Source organism: Typopeltis vanoorti, chromosome 17 (genome assembly GCF_054136105.1).
Source record: "Typopeltis vanoorti isolate ZY-2024b chromosome 17, IOZ_Tvanoo_1.0, whole genome shotgun sequence".
NCBI lineage: Eukaryota > Metazoa > Arthropoda > Arachnida > Uropygi > Thelyphonidae > Typopeltis > Typopeltis vanoorti.
This window is the reverse complement of record NC_143565.1, coordinates 100,119,899-100,137,544: the sequence shown is the minus strand read 5'-3', so window position 1 is coordinate 100,137,544 and position 17,646 is coordinate 100,119,899. Positions and strand designations below refer to the sequence as shown.

The window sequence follows — 17,646 nt, the reverse complement described above, 5'->3', positions numbered from 1 at the left end:
TATTTTGCTATATAAAAATAAAAATGGTGTATTATTATACTCCAAAAGATTATAAATCATTTTGAAATTTAAGTTATAATTTTTTTAAAAATTGTACATAAATTTCAATATCTAAATAATGGTATATTGAAATTTGAATCATTCCTTCACAGCGATTGTAGCTGGAAGATTTCGAACAAAATTAAATCGAGCTGTTTTGACATTTTTAAATCTATCTAAAGAAGTGTGTGCGAGATGAAAAATATAAATATTAATAATAGGAAATTTTTACAATACAAAAATGTTCAGAAGAAAATCTCTGCGCCCTCTACTGGTCAAGAAACGAATATCGATAGTCTTTTTCTTCTTATATGAATACAAAAATCATGTAAACGATGACAGGGTATGGTGGGCTTGCGCGAAGAAAGAATTCGATAGCATTTTAAGTCAATGAGATTCATTTTATGATGTTGTAAAAAAAGAAAATATTTTATCGAGTGTAGGAAATCTATTCCCGGAAAAAAAAAAATGGAAATGGCTAGCAGTTTTGACCATTCTCAATCTACAGAGTTTGAGTTGCACTTTCGATGTAGTATGTTGAGAGTTCATTGATTGGTTGAATATGATTTTGATCATAACCTTAGAAATAACATAAGCGTAGTTATAGAATTGTCTATAAGTAATTGTTGCTTTTCGGTTAAAATTAAAATCGCATTTTCTTTTCTTTTTTTTTTTTTTCATTTTTTTTAATCCCAACTTTTGAAGACTGAGCTGTCGCTCAGTCTCCACTGATAGCCAATCAGAGATAACTAGCCCTGCGATCCATAAACCAGAAACGAAACAAGATGAATATACTATTTCTTTTTAGTCCTTAAATGTAAGATTAAGATGCATACTTGAAGATAACATATAACTAGGAAAATAAATTAATTTTATATTTCGTATGCAAACTATATAAGGTATAAAAAATTACTCCTTACATAATGAGAATGAAGTATATAATAGTTAGTATCGATAAGACAAATAATAGTACTAAGCTATACTATCAAGTTAATGAATTTCTGGTCATGCATTTATTAACATAAGTAATCTTTTTTTAAAAAAAAACAGCTGCATATGCTTCTCAAATTTCAGCACCATAACAACTTAGACAAGAATTTCTATTATATTTTGCTACATAAAAATAAAAATGGTGTATTGTTACACTCCAGCAGATAATAAACCGTTTTGGAATTTAAGTTATTTTTTTGTTAATAATTGCACATAAGTTTTTATGTTCATTTTATTTATATTATTTAGATTAAAATATAAATCAAATAAAATTATGTTTAGAAATAGATTGTTTTTAAATCGTGCATTTGGATTAATAAATGGAATATTTTATATGCTACGTTTTTGGACATCAGGTTTGTGGCTATTGAAGCTAGAAAAAGAATTATTTTCCAGTCAGTCGTTTTAATTAAAAAGTCGCGCACATCTTATTATTGTCATTTTTTTGGTTGTAATTCTTATTTTTACAACCAAAAAGACGATATTTTTTTTCAGTTGTAAAAATTATCACATATGTATACGTATTTGGAGTCTGCAATACCTCTAAAGGAAACTATTTAGAATCTTTAAAAAAATACGTTTAACTTACTCTAGAAACTGGGTCAGCTTGGAGAACTCTTTCTCCAACACGTCATATCCTCCAATTTTGAACATCGCTAGATATTTTCTAATCCAAGGGAAGAAAGCATGGATCTTTGTAGGACGAAAAAACAAGGTCATAATACGTAGCATACGATCAAGCATTAGTCTTGATGGTTCTTCGAAGTCCATACGCCTTCCTAAAACCATGGCAGCAATGTTGTTCGAAACACTGGGAGTAATGAAACGTCGGACATCACAAGGTGTGCCATTAAACTTTTCCATTTCATCCATGAAGCACTGAATCTCTTCCTATAAAAACAAATGTAAAAAAAGACAAATTAACCATCCAATCCTACGTTCAGAAATGGTATTATTATTAATATTAATTATTAATATTATATTATTAATAAAATAATAAAATTATTATTAATATTATAATATTATATTATAATTTATTAATATAATATTAATATTATTATTAATGTTATAATATTATATAATATTATATATATTATATTATTAATATTATAATATAATATTAATAATATTATATTATATATTATTAATATTAATAATATCAATATTAATATTAAATTAATTTTAATATTAATATAACGACAACATTAAGCAAACATGGACTACACTCAACGAAGTAGTAACCCGAAAAAAGAAAACTTCAGCACAAGATTTTATTGCAAAAAGCTTCGGTCAGGACACAAACCAAGAGGAACTAGCAGACTCATTCAACCATGCTTTCACAAACAACATCACACAACTCAAAAAAGACAAACTACCAACGATCAACAAAAAACTACCGACACAAAGTCAACAACAAACGATGTATTTTCCACCCATAACAAAACAGGAACTGAAAGAAGCAATCCTACAACTAAAACCAAAGACCACTCCAGGAATAGACAAAATAAGACTCACAGACCTTAAAACACCCTTTGAACAAATAAATTCAATACTTTTGTAACTCGTGAGCATAATATTCGGCTCAGGAATTATTCCACAACAACTAAAAACTGCAGTAATTACGCCAATATACAAACACGGCAAAAGAAACGATACTCAGAACTACAGACCAATAGCTACACTACCAGTCATCTCAAAAATTCTAGAAAAAATAACACACACCAGACTACAGAACTATTTACAGAAGTACAACATCATCTCACAAAACCAATACGACTTTCAGAAAACAAAAAGCACCATTACTTTATTAGAAGACATCGCCGACACAATAAACAAAGCTCTCGACAAAAACAAGTATGCCGTCGTTATACTGCTGGACCTAACCAAAGCATTTGACACACTTGAATATGACATACTACTCACCAAACTATACTCAATAGGTATAAGAGGAACACTGCATACATGGGTCAAGAACTACCTCTCAAACAGAACACAAGTAACAAAAATAGGTGCATGTCACAGTCGGGGTATACAAGTAAAACACTGTGTTTCTCAAGGCACCATATTATCACCCACTTTATTCAACATATACATTAACGATGTTCATAACATATCCATAAGAAGTCAAATATTTCAATACGCAGATGACACTGCACTACTAGCAATCCACACAGACATTAACATAGCTCTCTGCAAAGCACAACAAGACCTAAACGAAATCACAACATACTTCCACCAATACGCAATTCTAATCAACGGCACCAAAACAAAAATACCTGCCAATGTTCCGAAATCAAACCTGTAATACACGCAAAGTACCTCGGTCTCTATATAGATTCTCACCTTAAATGGACAAAACATATAGAATACCTACAAACCAAACTCCTGATCATCGCAGCAAAACTCTTCCAAATTAAAGACATTATTCTACCCAACATAAAAAAAAAAACTCCTATATCACCTATCTGCGAATCCCTACTCAGATACGGAATAACAATCTATACAAATGCATCAAGTAGTCACCTAACAAAATTAGAAACATTACACAGGAAAATCGTGTCAACAGTGATCTGGACACCTTACATGCACAACCAATATCCGACAAGCACATGGCGATACACAGAATTCTGGGCATTAAAAAACTGAAACACTACATGACATTAACAAGGAATTACTTCAACATCACCTATCGAAACAACAGAGACACATATCGTATAACACGAACTACAACAACTCTCTGCATCCCCACACCCTTCAACAACTCATACGGTTCTTTTGTGAGATCACATCAGATACCCACGCAACTCAACAACCTACCAAGAAAGTTAAAACACGTCGATAATTACAGAACATTAAAATACGAACTCTGGAAAATATACCAACAAAGTTAAGAAACCATTAACACTAATATACACATCACAAATCACCAGCATCCAATGCCTACATCCCATACATAAACAGTAGCAACAACACAAATAGTGAAGGCTAAATCCCACTCTCTTCATAAAAGCTAACCCAAGCTTCGAAGTAGGTGGGATTAACTTGCCTCACTCATCTGCAAGTAATCCTTATAAGCAAATGCAGAAATTGTATGTATAATCACTCTTTCTCAAACTTTAAAAAAATAATAAAAAATAAATAAAAAAATAAAAAATTATACAAAAAATTCTGTTTAATCTTCATTGTTAATATTAGAAGAACATGTGTTGTAAATACATAATATAAAGGCAAAAAAAAATATTATTAAAAATTTTAATTGAATACCAATGTAGGAATTACAGCACTTAGTGCTGAACTCTGTAAAATTATAAGGTGCAATGTCACACAAGATGTTTATTGTATGTATAAATAAATATTTTAGCAATCAATAAAAAAAATTTTAAAAATAAAATAAAATTAAATTAAATTAATAAAATTTTTTTTTAATAGTCCTTATAAGGACTGGCTTAAAGGGGCGAAGCAAGAATGCTTTTCATATTCCCCGTTATCTGTAGAGGACAGTGTAGAGATAAGGTGTTATTGAGCTATTAAAGCTCTGATCATGGCAGGAGGGTAACAGCAATAGCCGAGCCTCAGTTAGAACTTCATTGGCTATAGCATTGCCATCCATTACCCTCCAAGGGTATTGGATTGATTGAATGAATCAATCACCGCATCTCACGGTCGACTGATTCCTGTCCGACCACCATATATATCCTCAAATTAATAAAAATCTTCTCAGTTTTCATTTCAGTAAATTCGACAAATATTTAAAAATGGTGTTTGAGTATATTTAAAAATAACTCATTTTCATTATAAATATTTTAAAAAATTCTTCAAATTTTTTAAAGATATTTAAAATTTCAAAATATTTTAAACTAAAAAAAAGGAGAAATCTTACTGTTTCCATGCATATGCACTTTTTATATAATTTATATAAACTACTTTTAAATACTGTATATGAAATTAAAATTAGATTATAGGAATCTTATTTGTGAATCGGTACTACTGCCATCTAGTGTGGTCTACAAGCATATAACATCTCTCTTACTTTACAGCTATAAGGGAAAATAAACTATCGAACATTTTTACTGTTATGTGAATAATATAATTATGTGAAAATAATAATTACCTAAAATCAATTTGGATCTCAGTTTAAATGTAGAAAAAAAATCACACCATTAAATATGGCAACAAGATAGTATAAATAAATCAGTTTATCGAAATTGATATTATCTAGCAATATCTTAAACCCAATATATTTGGTTAAAGACATTGCTTTTGTAAAGTATTAAATTTCAGGGAATGAATTATGAAGACTATAAAACTGCCATCAAACCTGTATGAGCTGTTCCATGCGTGATTTTCCAAATCCCAGATCTTTGAGAAGTCGAACTGCAAATCTCCTCTGTTCTTGCCATAGATAGCCACTAGCTACGCTGAAGCCTGTAATAACAGAGATTACATCACAACTAATTCAATTTATACTTTAAAACATGATCAAAGAGATTATTTAAGCTTAGTTTAAACTCCAAAAGCCTCAATTCCCCTTATTATTCTTCCCCATTTCTCTAGTTTATACAGGAAATAAATAAAATTGAGAAAAAATAATTCCAATTCTTTTATTGCGTTTGTTGTTTTCTATGATAGCAATTTTATTTGTTCATAGCAACGTTCCTTTGCCATTAAATATCCCAGTGTACCTTTCGATTTACTAACGTTACTAAGTTTGTTTGTTACAAAAAAAAAAAAAAAAAATAATAATTCCCAGAACTAAAATCCTTTTGTGTATCGAGTTTAGTTTAATGATTTAAAATGAACATAATCATTCCCCACTCTAGTGTCGGATTCGGCTTTAACAGAATTGCCAATGCAATAATTCTGCTGCAAACTGGAAAGATCTTTGAATCCCAAGGAAGCTCATTAAGTGAGATTTCATTTTAATATGCCAGTGGCAGATACGAGATTTTAGTCGTTTTTCTTTCTTTTTAGAAATGACATCAGTCAGTGGGATGCCATAAATCGATATTGATATATTGATGTCTGGAATGCCCCTCTCTCCCTTGGAAATCTTAGAGCTAGAGAAGGTAGGAAATTGCTCCTTTGGTGGCCGAGTTTTTCTTCAATGATGGTGCAGCAAAAATAAACAGCTTACCCCGAAGCCTGGCTATACGTTATTCTTCCTTTCGAAGCACGTACTCATATTGTTTTGACGAATAAATGATGCTTGTTCCCGTATGTCCTCTGGGCGTTTAGGAGCGAATCAATGCTTCTTTGACTTGGTAGTAGAGCAAAGAAGAAAAAAAAAACAACACTGCGAATCAATCTTCATGACTTTAGGGCGTTCGAGGTTTATTTCTCAATCGTTTAGATTTGAGAAAATGGGAGTAAAAACCAATGTTTATGTTTCCATAGAGTAAAATGAGTGATTGGCTATGTTAGTTGACAGTTCTAGGGAGGTGGTGGCGTTTGCTGCAGTAACTGATTTAGTCTGAATAACACAAGAGTGATGACACTACTGAAGAAGTATACAAAAATCGCTTTTTGAATGAAGTGTAAGGTCACCCACTACTACTGCGACTACCATTTTGTTGCGTTGGATATTCCCAGTAGTCTATTGGTGTAGTGTTTTAGGAAGTTTATTTCATCGGATATACGAAAAAGTCTTTGGAAGAGGAAGTATTGATTCTTGAAAGCTCCCCCCCCCCCTGCTTCTTTTGAAATCTTAACACAAAGAAAGCAGATAACAAAAGAAAGATTGAAGTGTAGATGTTAGAGACGAGATAGAGATGTTTAAAAAAATGAATTAAAATTTCATAATAAAATTGTTTCTCACACACTTGTAAAAATTCAATATTTCGCTTCCTTAAGTATTCAATTCTGTTTTAAAGTTAATTTATAACACACTTAAAAGCTATAAACAAATTTTTATACGATAAACAATTTTTCTATATCTATTAAAAAATTTTTTGAAATTAAGTTTTGAAATTTTATTTTTTGAAAACATTAAAACAATTTTAAAAAATATGTGCGTTTAGATTTAAAGAATAATTTTTAAAATATTTAAATATAAAAAAATTTATATTTAAAAAGTATAATTTTACAGTATTTTAATATTTTAGTGTTGATATTCTAAAAGATCAAAATACAATCGTTGACATACTTGAAAATATACCTTCAAAAGATCGTATTTTAAATTCAACTTTTAACGATTAATATAATGAAATACAGTATACTGTATATATATAATCTTAAAACTTATATTTATTTATTATATTATTTGTTTATTTATTTTATTTTTTTAATAAGTAAGAGTTATAATAAAATTTTTTTCGGTGTATATTAACGTAAAAAGTAAAATTTATTTATAATATAAATAAATTTATTTATTTATATATTACTTATTATTATTATATAATCTTAAAACTTATATTTATTTATTTATATATTTATTTATTACTTATTATTATTATTTATTTATATATTTATTTATTACTTATTATTATTATTTATTTATATATTTATTTATTACTTATTATTATTATTTATTTATTATATTTATTTATTATTTATATATATATATATATATAATCTTAAAACTTATATTTATTTATTTATATATTTATTTATTACTTATTATTATTATTATATTTATTATATATATATATAATATATTATATTATTTATTTATTTATTTAATTTTTTTAATAAGTGAGAGTTATAATAAAATTTTTTCGGTGTATATTAACGGAGAGAAATTGTTTCTGAGAAAATCATAATAATGCCATCTAAAATGATGAATTAGACAATTATATTGAGTCATAAGCGGTTAGTAAATGTAAGTACTAGAAGAATTAAGTAGTACGGGAGACGCTCAGATGTGTTTACCGGAGTGGAGTAGAGCGCCCCTCCCGCAGTGAGTTCTGGAGGTGTCACATAATAATAATAATAATAAATTAGTGAAAAAGTAAAGGAACCCTTAGTTTCTGTTTTGTTTTATTGTAGAAAATGTAACATTATGTTTAATGCTAATTTCCACAAATAAAGCAAGCAATTCTTTCTTTCTTTTTTTTTTTTTTTTGTCCAATTCAATAGCCTTTTTATATTCAATAGGCTTTTTATATTCAATAGGCTTTTTACAGTGCACCAGAATTTGTTGAAAGACACAAAGTTTTACAAGCAAACTCATGTCAACTTACTCTTATTTTAAGCAGATCTAAGATTAAAATTTTTATAAAAAAGAAATGTAAAGAAAATAAAATTCTTAATTTTATGGATATTCTTTTAGTATTTTAAAAAAAGTCTACATTAAATAATATCTCAGAAGACACCATTTTATTTTTACAATGTAGTTTTTATTAAAATTACGAGAAGGGCGATGGTTTTGACATAGAAAAGTTTGTGTTATCTATGTTACCGATGCTATCTAAAAAGAAGAGAAGTTGTTGTAGATCATTCTCGTAATAACTCGAAAATTTTGTTATTCTCCTTGAGAGTATCATTTATAAGAAACAGTACCTCTGGTTACAACATCCGCCGAGCACTATCTTCCAAATAAATATGAGAATTCGGCAGATGACGAAAAGGAGCAAATCCAAGCTGGGGGTTATAAAGAATCCTCTCCGTCTCATTTAGCTGTAATTTTTCTTGGCCACTGCGAGACGGTGAAACTTGGAAATAATAAAAGCATTGATTTCCGCTAACGATGTATTTCTGGTGAAGGGAAGAAATGATTTATTGTGGTTACACGGGGAGGAACGAGATAAGAGGGTGAATGCGGCGTCTGCTATCGTCTGAACAAATGTAGCTGACGTGATTGGATGACTCTCTAAGTAACCCCCACTATGGTGCACGAGTACTTCACACACACACAAGGCTTAGCTGATTTTTTTTTTTTTTTGTCCTTCTTGAAGTTTCAATCTGTTATCGATACATCACTTTTTATACACCACTTCTGGTCCTTTTTATCTAATATTCTTTGACTCTATCCTATTCACTATTTTAAGCCAGTGAAAGGAATCTAAAAAAAGATATCTAACTAATGCAGTGGCTATGCATTGGTAACGGTTACTTAGGCCTATATATTTTACACGGTGACACACACACACACACACACACACACACACACACACACACACACACACACACACACACACACACACACACACACACACACACACACACACACACACACACACACACACACACACACACAATATTAGAAGTCAACACCTCTCAGCAAAAGACAGCAACCATTTACAGTGATAGTAAAAACACTATAGACGGCATAAAAAAATCAGAATAACCATAATATAGCGTTAATAGAACAGGCAAGAAAACTGGTTTGGAATCTCACTCTATCGGGATGAGAAATCAAATTCTGCTGGGTGAACGCGCATACTGGGGTTGCAGGAAACGAGAGAGCGGATCAGTTAGCTAAAGAAGAGGCTACAAACAAGTTACCAAAAGTACTCGAAATCTGCTATAAAAACACTTGCAGAAGAAAGAAGCCTAGACTTGTGGGAAGAAGAATGGAAAACATAAAAAAAAACAAAAAAACGGATCAACAACAAAAGAATTCTTGCCAAGCATCAGAAGCAGACTCCGGATGAAAAAACACGCCATTTCTCCAGGTTTAATCACGCTACTAACGAGACATGGAAAACATAAAAAAAAACAAAAAAACTGATCAACAACAAAAGAATTCTTGCCAAGCATCAGAAGCAGACTCCGGATGAAAAAACACGCCTTTTCTCCAGGTTTAATCACACTACTAACGAGACATGGAAAACTAAGACACTACCTACACAGATTTCATATCTTGGAATCACCATCATGTATTTGTTGTTCACAACTCCAACAGACTGTTGACCACATACTTTACGACTGCCAGCTACTGGACTCCATACGGATGCCCCTCATGCAACACGTCATTACTTTTGGAGACAAGTGGCCAGTGTCAAAACAGACTTATCCAAAAGTATTACACAGAATTAATTAAATTTGTCAATAAGATCAAATACCAGTCGTTGTAAAGTAACATAAATTACTGATATTGTATGAATTATATAATGTAAATATATCTATATATATAAATACAAATATAAATATGGACGTAAAAGTCTCAATATGTACATATAGGTGTAAAAATATAAATGTAAATATGAATATTGATACAAAATTAGAAATGTAAATGTTAATCAGTACTTGGAAGCTACATGTAATATATGCATTGCATATATTACAATGGACTATTTAGGTATTCCAAATAGTCCATCGTCATTACTTACTAATGCTATCTGGCAACAGGTGATTGGGTGGATGACGGGGTCGACTCAGCAGGGAGGCTTTACTGAGACCTTCTTTCACTGCCCTGTAATTGCCAAGGACCACTACCAGTCTTAGACCGAGATACAAGCTGTGGAAAAAATTAAACATGCATGATTATTAGACTTTATCAAGCAAACGTTTGATTAGAGTAACAGGAAAAATTATAACAGAATACTTGGTGTGCGTTTTACATAGTAAACAATTAACGCATTTTATACAAAGGCTTAAGATTGAGTGGCTGTTTACAATGGCACTCCATGGAAGTCCAAAGAGCGACATCTAACGTTTGGTTGGAAAGGCACAGCAGTTTAAAACAGGGATTTTTTTTTTTGTCATTTTTCTTAAGCAACGTGGGTACGATATTTGATCTCCTACTTCCTCAAATAGAATTAAAAGAAAACAATTTTCGAGGCCTTATGAAATCTTGAGGATTTATGTCGAATTTTTGATGCAAAATAAAATGATAAATTCGTCTTTTTATTGAGCAGACTGAAATATAATTGCTCTTATATGATGACAGCCAAGTTGAAAAAATTGCTGCCTACTTAAAAAAATAAAATTTAATTTCAAATTATTTCCATAGGAGCAGTAACAACAAAAAAAGTCGTCTTACATCCAGCTGTCGAAAAGTACTGTTTTGCTAATCTTCAACGAGGTCTGTGCGCATGCGTACTGAGTGCGATTAACACAATAGCATGTTGAAGTTCATGCTGAATAGCTCGTTGTTGTGTTAACTCCGAAGAAAAGACTTTAAAATGCAGTAAGTGCATCAAGTGTTCATTGTGCGTGTGAGGTGGGGGGAGTGCATCACAGAAGATTTATTAAGAAATTAATAAATCTATACTGCACACCCGAAGGAGTAATTCAAGACTTTATTCTTACATCTCTACTAACTTTCGTCAGTACATTAGTGACATTTTCTCCTTTGACAGTAAATCGTATTCATAGCTTGGGGGGTCAAAGTACTCTTCAGTTATCTTTACCGAAACCTTGCAAATAAGATCACAAGAATATCAACAGTTCCTGCACAGGGAAGAATCTGTTAACTGCAAACTTCTCTTGACAAATGTTGACTTTAATTTTTCTTTTCAAAAATGATTTGTATTAATTCTCTTCATGTTTCGGCTGCCAAGCTTCGTCTATCTCTGAAACAGCAATATGGATGAGACGAAACGAGAGTGGATGACGTCATCATGCACTGACTGCTTTTTTAGTGTAGCGTATTTTTTTTAAATGTCAGTGACGTTTTTTTATTCCCCCCCCCCCCCTGCATTCACCACAGAATATTTCTTCAAGCAGTGTTGAAACGATGGAAATAAACAAATACACTCATGCTGATTACATTATCGCAACTTCGATGTTTTACGATGAGACTGCTGCTAACGATCTGGCTACTAATAAGAAAGAGAGTAAGTTGGTCAGTCTAAAGGCTACATGTGCTTTTATTTACAATCTCAGCCAGGGGCGGCTCGTGCATAGGCACTACGGAACTGTAGCATCCCCAATTTTTCCCAATACATAAATATATTTATTAATGTATTTATATTTGCTTGTAATATTTAATTTTATCATCAACAATCCTATACAATTCTCTCGTTTTGTATAAAAAATAATAAAAATCCATCTTGTAGCACTCAGGAGGGCTAGCAGCACTGTGTTTACCACAGTGCCATATTGCTACTCGCGCAAGCATATTGCACGTCATAGTGGGATGCGAGCTATTAGCGCAATGTGGCACTGTCCGTCGCGCAGTTCCACTGTTGTTTATATGCAGTTTGCGCCAGTAGTAGAGTGTTCGTAGTGCTTATCGTGTTTACTCCGTCTCTTTAAATATTTGGACATTACAATTAAAGACATAACATTTGTTATAGTTTTTATTTTAGAACATTATTGGGGTTATGATAATGGGTTTTATTTTTAAGTAATTTTGAATTATACCAAACTGTATAATTTTATCAATAATAAACAATATTTTTTCATGTTTAATTTTTACCATAATTTTGATATTTTATCCAAACACGTATACACTGTACTTACAGTGTGTATGTATATTTCGAAAGTTGCAGCATTCCCACGATTTCAAGCCACGAGCCGCCACTGCCTGTAATACACTTCCATGTAGAATCTGTTTTGCATGCTTTTCCTAGTTTTATTTGAATTTGAATCTTACCTGAAAATCGGCCCGTATTTCCATCTCAGCTGGTCAAGATGACGATGAGGTTCCGTTCCTAGGAATGGTAGATATCCTACAAAAGGAAGACCCGCTGGACCCGGAGGTAGTTTCTTACGGTATCGAAGAAGCCAACGTACCCCTAACGTAGAAAACACAAAGAAAATGCACAGAAGAATGATCATCGTGTTGCTAATCCATTTGTTGTAGGCCAGTAGGTTATATGTCTTGACCAAAGATGTTGTTGCGTCTTGGATGGCGTTGAAAGTGGACTTTGCCTTCCGTGCGATAATCACTTCAATGATGTTGCCTCTACCCGGTTATTTGCTATCCAATGGAGGAAGAAATAAGTTTAACTTTGATCTTTATGAAGAAATAATATAGTCACGTGTAAAGCAAGTGAAGTAGTAGACAGCTATATGGGGGAAAAACTGCTGTCTCGGCAAGCAGAGTCTTCGTTTGATATAAAACACTTGATAAAATTAAAAATAACGAATTAGATCACGCACGATGAAATCTTTGTGTCTAATGGCGCATCTTTATGTCCCTGAATATAAGATTTTATGTGTAAACGTAAAAGTTTGTGTTCCGATCTGGAAAATAGGAAATATTGAAAGGGAAATGTCAGGATGTTTTTCAAGATATTGGGTTCAAAGAGCTTAAATTTTAAAGAAGACGAGAATTCCCCGAAGATGATATCGCGATAGAATGGTCTTCAATGTCCGGAAGGAGATTCAACTTGAATCTTTGGATTGATGAAGCATTATTGTCGCTGAATATTTCGAAGTTGTCAAGCGATGTCCCGGATGATTTGCGTATGCATCTTGTTTACACGTTTTTTACTGAGAACCTCTGCATTACCGAGCTTGTATTCATTGGAAACGGGACCCAAATAATGTCTGTTGGACTGATTTCTAATTTACAATAATGAACCCTATCATTCAACTCCGAATGGCCAGGAATTTTTAGTCAAGCACAACATCCCCGTGGGTTTACCACCTACCTTACTCATCCGATGATGTTAATGATGTTTTACATCATTAACATCATCGGATGTTAATGATGTAAATCACTGCACGTAGCAAGTGAATCCGACACTGCTCGTTGAGCAGTGTCACTACAGATAAATTGTATGCTCCCGCGCGTTATTCTCTGTATGAAACTTTTATTATTGTGTTGGAAAATATGAATTATTTTTCTTATGTTGTATATGCAACACCCCAACTTGAAATTTTCACCGGTCGCCACTGTCCAAAATAAATGTTTGTTGCGCATGTCGTGATTTGTCTTCTTCGAACACTGAAAGGAAGTATTGAAACACAAAGAACAAATTATTCGAGATCCTACACGGGGTGTATTCGAGATAATAAGCGACTGTTCGGGGGGGGGATGAGTTTGTGGCAACTGATAAAAATAAATATACATTTTGTTAAAAAAAAAGAAGAAATGAAAATAAAAATACTCTTTTATCATAAGGTAAACGATAATAAATTTTTGTCTGTGTTGAAATTGTCAACATCGCGCAGACTACAGACACGACATGGTGGCGCCATCTTTCGTCGTCTATTAGATCTACTAGTGAAATATTACAAGTCTGTGGATAGCTTGAGATAAATGACTATTAGTGACAAGACTTTGGAGACTTGGCAATTTTCGACGAGAGCGTGCAAAGGAAAAAATACGACGCCTTTTCTATTCTGGTTTTGTCCTAACCACGGGACCGTTGGGTCATTACAATTAATGTATGCTAATGACTTCCGTTCTAATAGCCAACCTTTATGTACATATTTTACGGTTATCATCGAAGAAAATGAGTTTTCGCTGCGTGCATCTCATTTTTGCTGCCGTCACCATGGTAACCAATAACTAAAATGACAAGCGCACTAATGAAGACGTAACGTTTGCCCATGTCCCGATCTGCTGTTATGCAAAACAACACCGTTGGGTGAAATATTCGGGGCTGAAGGGGTGGCGAAGGAACGTCTCAGTTTTCATTAAGGTGTCTATATTAACTTGCAAGAATTAATATACGTCGCCACTCGAAATTTTAATGCCTGCTAATAAAAACTTGTTTGAAGGGTTTGTCTTCATGTAATGTCTCGCTGGTGCTATGAAACTTTCACGTGTACATCGAAAATAAGATATTCCGTTTTTAAACTTTCTATGCCAACAGAAAAGTAGACTCTAGAGAGCTTTTTTTTTAAATATATAAAAACGAAGTATTACTTAATCATTGCTTCTGTTATAAAAATAACCCTACTATCATTTCAATTGCTTTTATGTTCGAATGACGTAACAATAGAATAGCTCGCGCTTGCGTTAACTCAACTGTAATCACAGCAGTTTATAAACGCCCTCTAATGGTAAAAGGAAAAATGCCAATTTATTTTTTGTTAACGCAAAAAATGAATTGAAATTAATCATTTACTGTAAATTCTTTTGTTATAATGGAAGACTCTTCTGTTAGTGCAAACTCATCCTTTGTTAATGTTTTAAAAATTATATCGCTACCCAATACAACATATACTTAATTATTTTGTTTCTTAATTATGACGATAATTGAGATAATTAAGATGATTAATTATGAAAATAATAAACTGTGTAATATTTTTTCAGGTACATTTCTAAAATGACTAAGCACTTATTGGATTAAAATTCTTTTTATTGACCAAACTATTTTAAATAATCAAAAGAAAACGATTCGTTTATCTTTTTTTATATATATTTTTCCAGTAAGTTACTTAGGCCATATTTATTTGTAAAGTGATAATGATAATAATAAATTCTTATTGTTTAGCAGAAGTTTCGCATTAATTATCATAACTGAATTATTATTATTTTTTTGGCTAGATGGTGAAGCAAGAATGCTTTTCATATTCCCCGTTATCTGTAGAAGAAAATTATGAATGGAGTGTTATTGAGCTATAAGCTCTGGTCTTGGCGGGGTCCAAGACCAGAGCTTATAGTCTAAAATTTGTTTCTTCAGTCGTACCATTTTAATGATAAGTTAAACCAAACAAAATCTGGTGTCTACAGAGTATATGCCAAAAATAAGATTACGAAATAAATTTTTTTTTATAAGAGATGGCAAAAATAATTTACATATTTGTTCGTTTTAATTGGATATCTTACTTTATAGAATAACGTGTTTAGAAAATAAGATACTGCCAGGTCCATCCATTTATTATAATTGCTGCTGTTGTCTGTCGGCTTTTCACCAGGAGATAGATCTATCTAAGGTGACAATTGCATAAGCCCCAGGAATAACCTCAAAACCAGATTCATTGCAGTCGATTTGCTTTGTTTAGAAAGATCTGGGTTCGAATCTCATCAAGAACGCAAAGATGTTAAAGGCTCTTCAGCTGAAGGTAATCAGTTACCATGGAAATACTTGTAAAACAGACAGCTGAAAAATGCACGACCGAGATTTGGTGGCAATAAGGGTGCCAGCTCCGCTGAAGAAAGGTATGAATATGTTTAGGACATTGATTAAAAATAACCTTGAAGCTTGGGATGTCTGAGTATTAATATGATTTGTCGAAGGAGTAGAAGAATGAATTGTACTATTATCAACAAAGCTGTGGATAGGATAAGATAGTGACTGACAGTAAGTCAGGCGAGTATAGAAGAAAGAGTTCTATAAAATAGGAGAAAGGTGACAGAACAGAATCCTGAGACTCTTTCATTGATGGGGAGGTTTGACAACAGCGTGTTAAGACGATAATAGGCAAATGTGTTAGCTATAGAGCACAATTTTTAAGGACAACTGCAAGGATGTTATCAGGACCAAACTTTTTCATTGTCGAAGTTATGTGTTCTTCTGATGTATTTTTGCAGATAAATCACAGGATGCATGTCGTCCTTGGTATCTAAAGTATGGCGGAAAAAAATAAAATAAATAAAATAAAATAAACAGTACTGAATAACTAAAACGATATATGTTGTGGAGTAAACCAGTTTATTATCAAAGAAATATATGCTCACACATGATGATAAGCACATCCACAACTATCGGTGGAATCTTGGTCGCATAAAGCATTATCGGTGGTTGATTACGTGCTCGAAATGGGCACCTTGTCTTTAAAGACAAGTTTTGTAGCGCATACGAAGTCTCTATCATCTTGGAGAACAAGATGATAGAAACCTATAGGTTGGGACATCTGCTGGACATATCGTGTGTAATTTTATCTCTTAGTTCATCAAGGTTTGAAGGTGGATCATGGTGGAATATCCGTTCCTTCAACACACCCCAAACGATGGCATCAAGTGATATGAGATCAGGAGAACGTGAAGGATACGGGAATTCTGTGAACCCCGAAATGAGCCACCTGGGGAAGTGTTCTGACAAATAGGCTTTAGAACCAAGTGATGTGTGGATAGTTGTTCCGTCCTGTTGGAATATCTAAGCACGAAGCAGATTGTTTGCGATTCCTGGGTGAACGGAACCAGCATATTCTTGATGTAGCCTTCGCTATTCAAGGTCACGGTTACACCACCCTCTTCAATGAAGAAGGATCCAATGCCATGGCTGGAAACCGCACACCATGCGGTGACCTTCGTGCTGTGAAGAGGTTTCTCTTTGACAAATTCAGGTCTCGAGAAACCAAGCAACTTGTAGGTTCGTAGGAAAAGCACTTCGTTCGAGAACCAGACACTATGGAGGAAGGACGGATCTTCATAGACATTGGCCAGGACGTGTGGAAAGTACTCCGCCGTGCAGCGTAATCCGTTGTTGTTAAACACTGATCCAACTGAAGACGTAAAAAGGCATCCAACTCCTTAAGATTAGATGCATTAGAAGCAGTGACACCTACCGTAAGAAAAAGGTATGAAGTATTCCAGCTTTTGTGCATTCCCTTTATTGTCCAGGAACCTCTCGGGATTGAAGGACTCTGGATCATCCCAATAATCTGGGTCGTGGTGGACTGCCCAGAGGTTGGTCATAATTATAGTATCTTTAGGAATCCTGTATCCTTGAACCGTGGTACTAAAAATTAAAAAAGATATGTTATCCACGGAGGTACATTTAAATATACAACGTCGCTTTGCCCTACGGTAACGCGGACATTCTGTTATTATTATTTGGATTACTGTTCGCCTTCCTGCATCCAGTGAATTGCTTTAACTTTCTTCTGGCG

At 32.9% G+C, this 17,646-nt stretch overlaps 1 protein-coding gene across 1 annotated transcript in view; it reads right to left on the bottom strand.

The window, feature by feature from the left end:
- The window catches only part of LOC150097696 (cytochrome P450 2C25-like), a 56,395-nt gene extending 43,597 nt beyond the window's left edge, over positions 1-12,798 (bottom strand). Inside the window, exons 1-4 of the mRNA XM_090407048.1 lie at positions 12,509-12,798; positions 10,299-10,426; positions 5,348-5,454; positions 1,619-1,920 (exon numbers count right to left, since the gene is read on the bottom strand). Of these exons, the coding sequence (XP_090263174.1) occupies positions 1,619-1,920; positions 5,348-5,454; positions 10,299-10,426; positions 12,509-12,693 (722 nt within the window). The 5' untranslated portion in view covers positions 12,694-12,798. The remainder of the gene's footprint in view (positions 1-1,618; positions 1,921-5,347; positions 5,455-10,298; positions 10,427-12,508) is intronic.
- Positions 12,799-17,646: the final 4,848 nt, after the last annotated feature.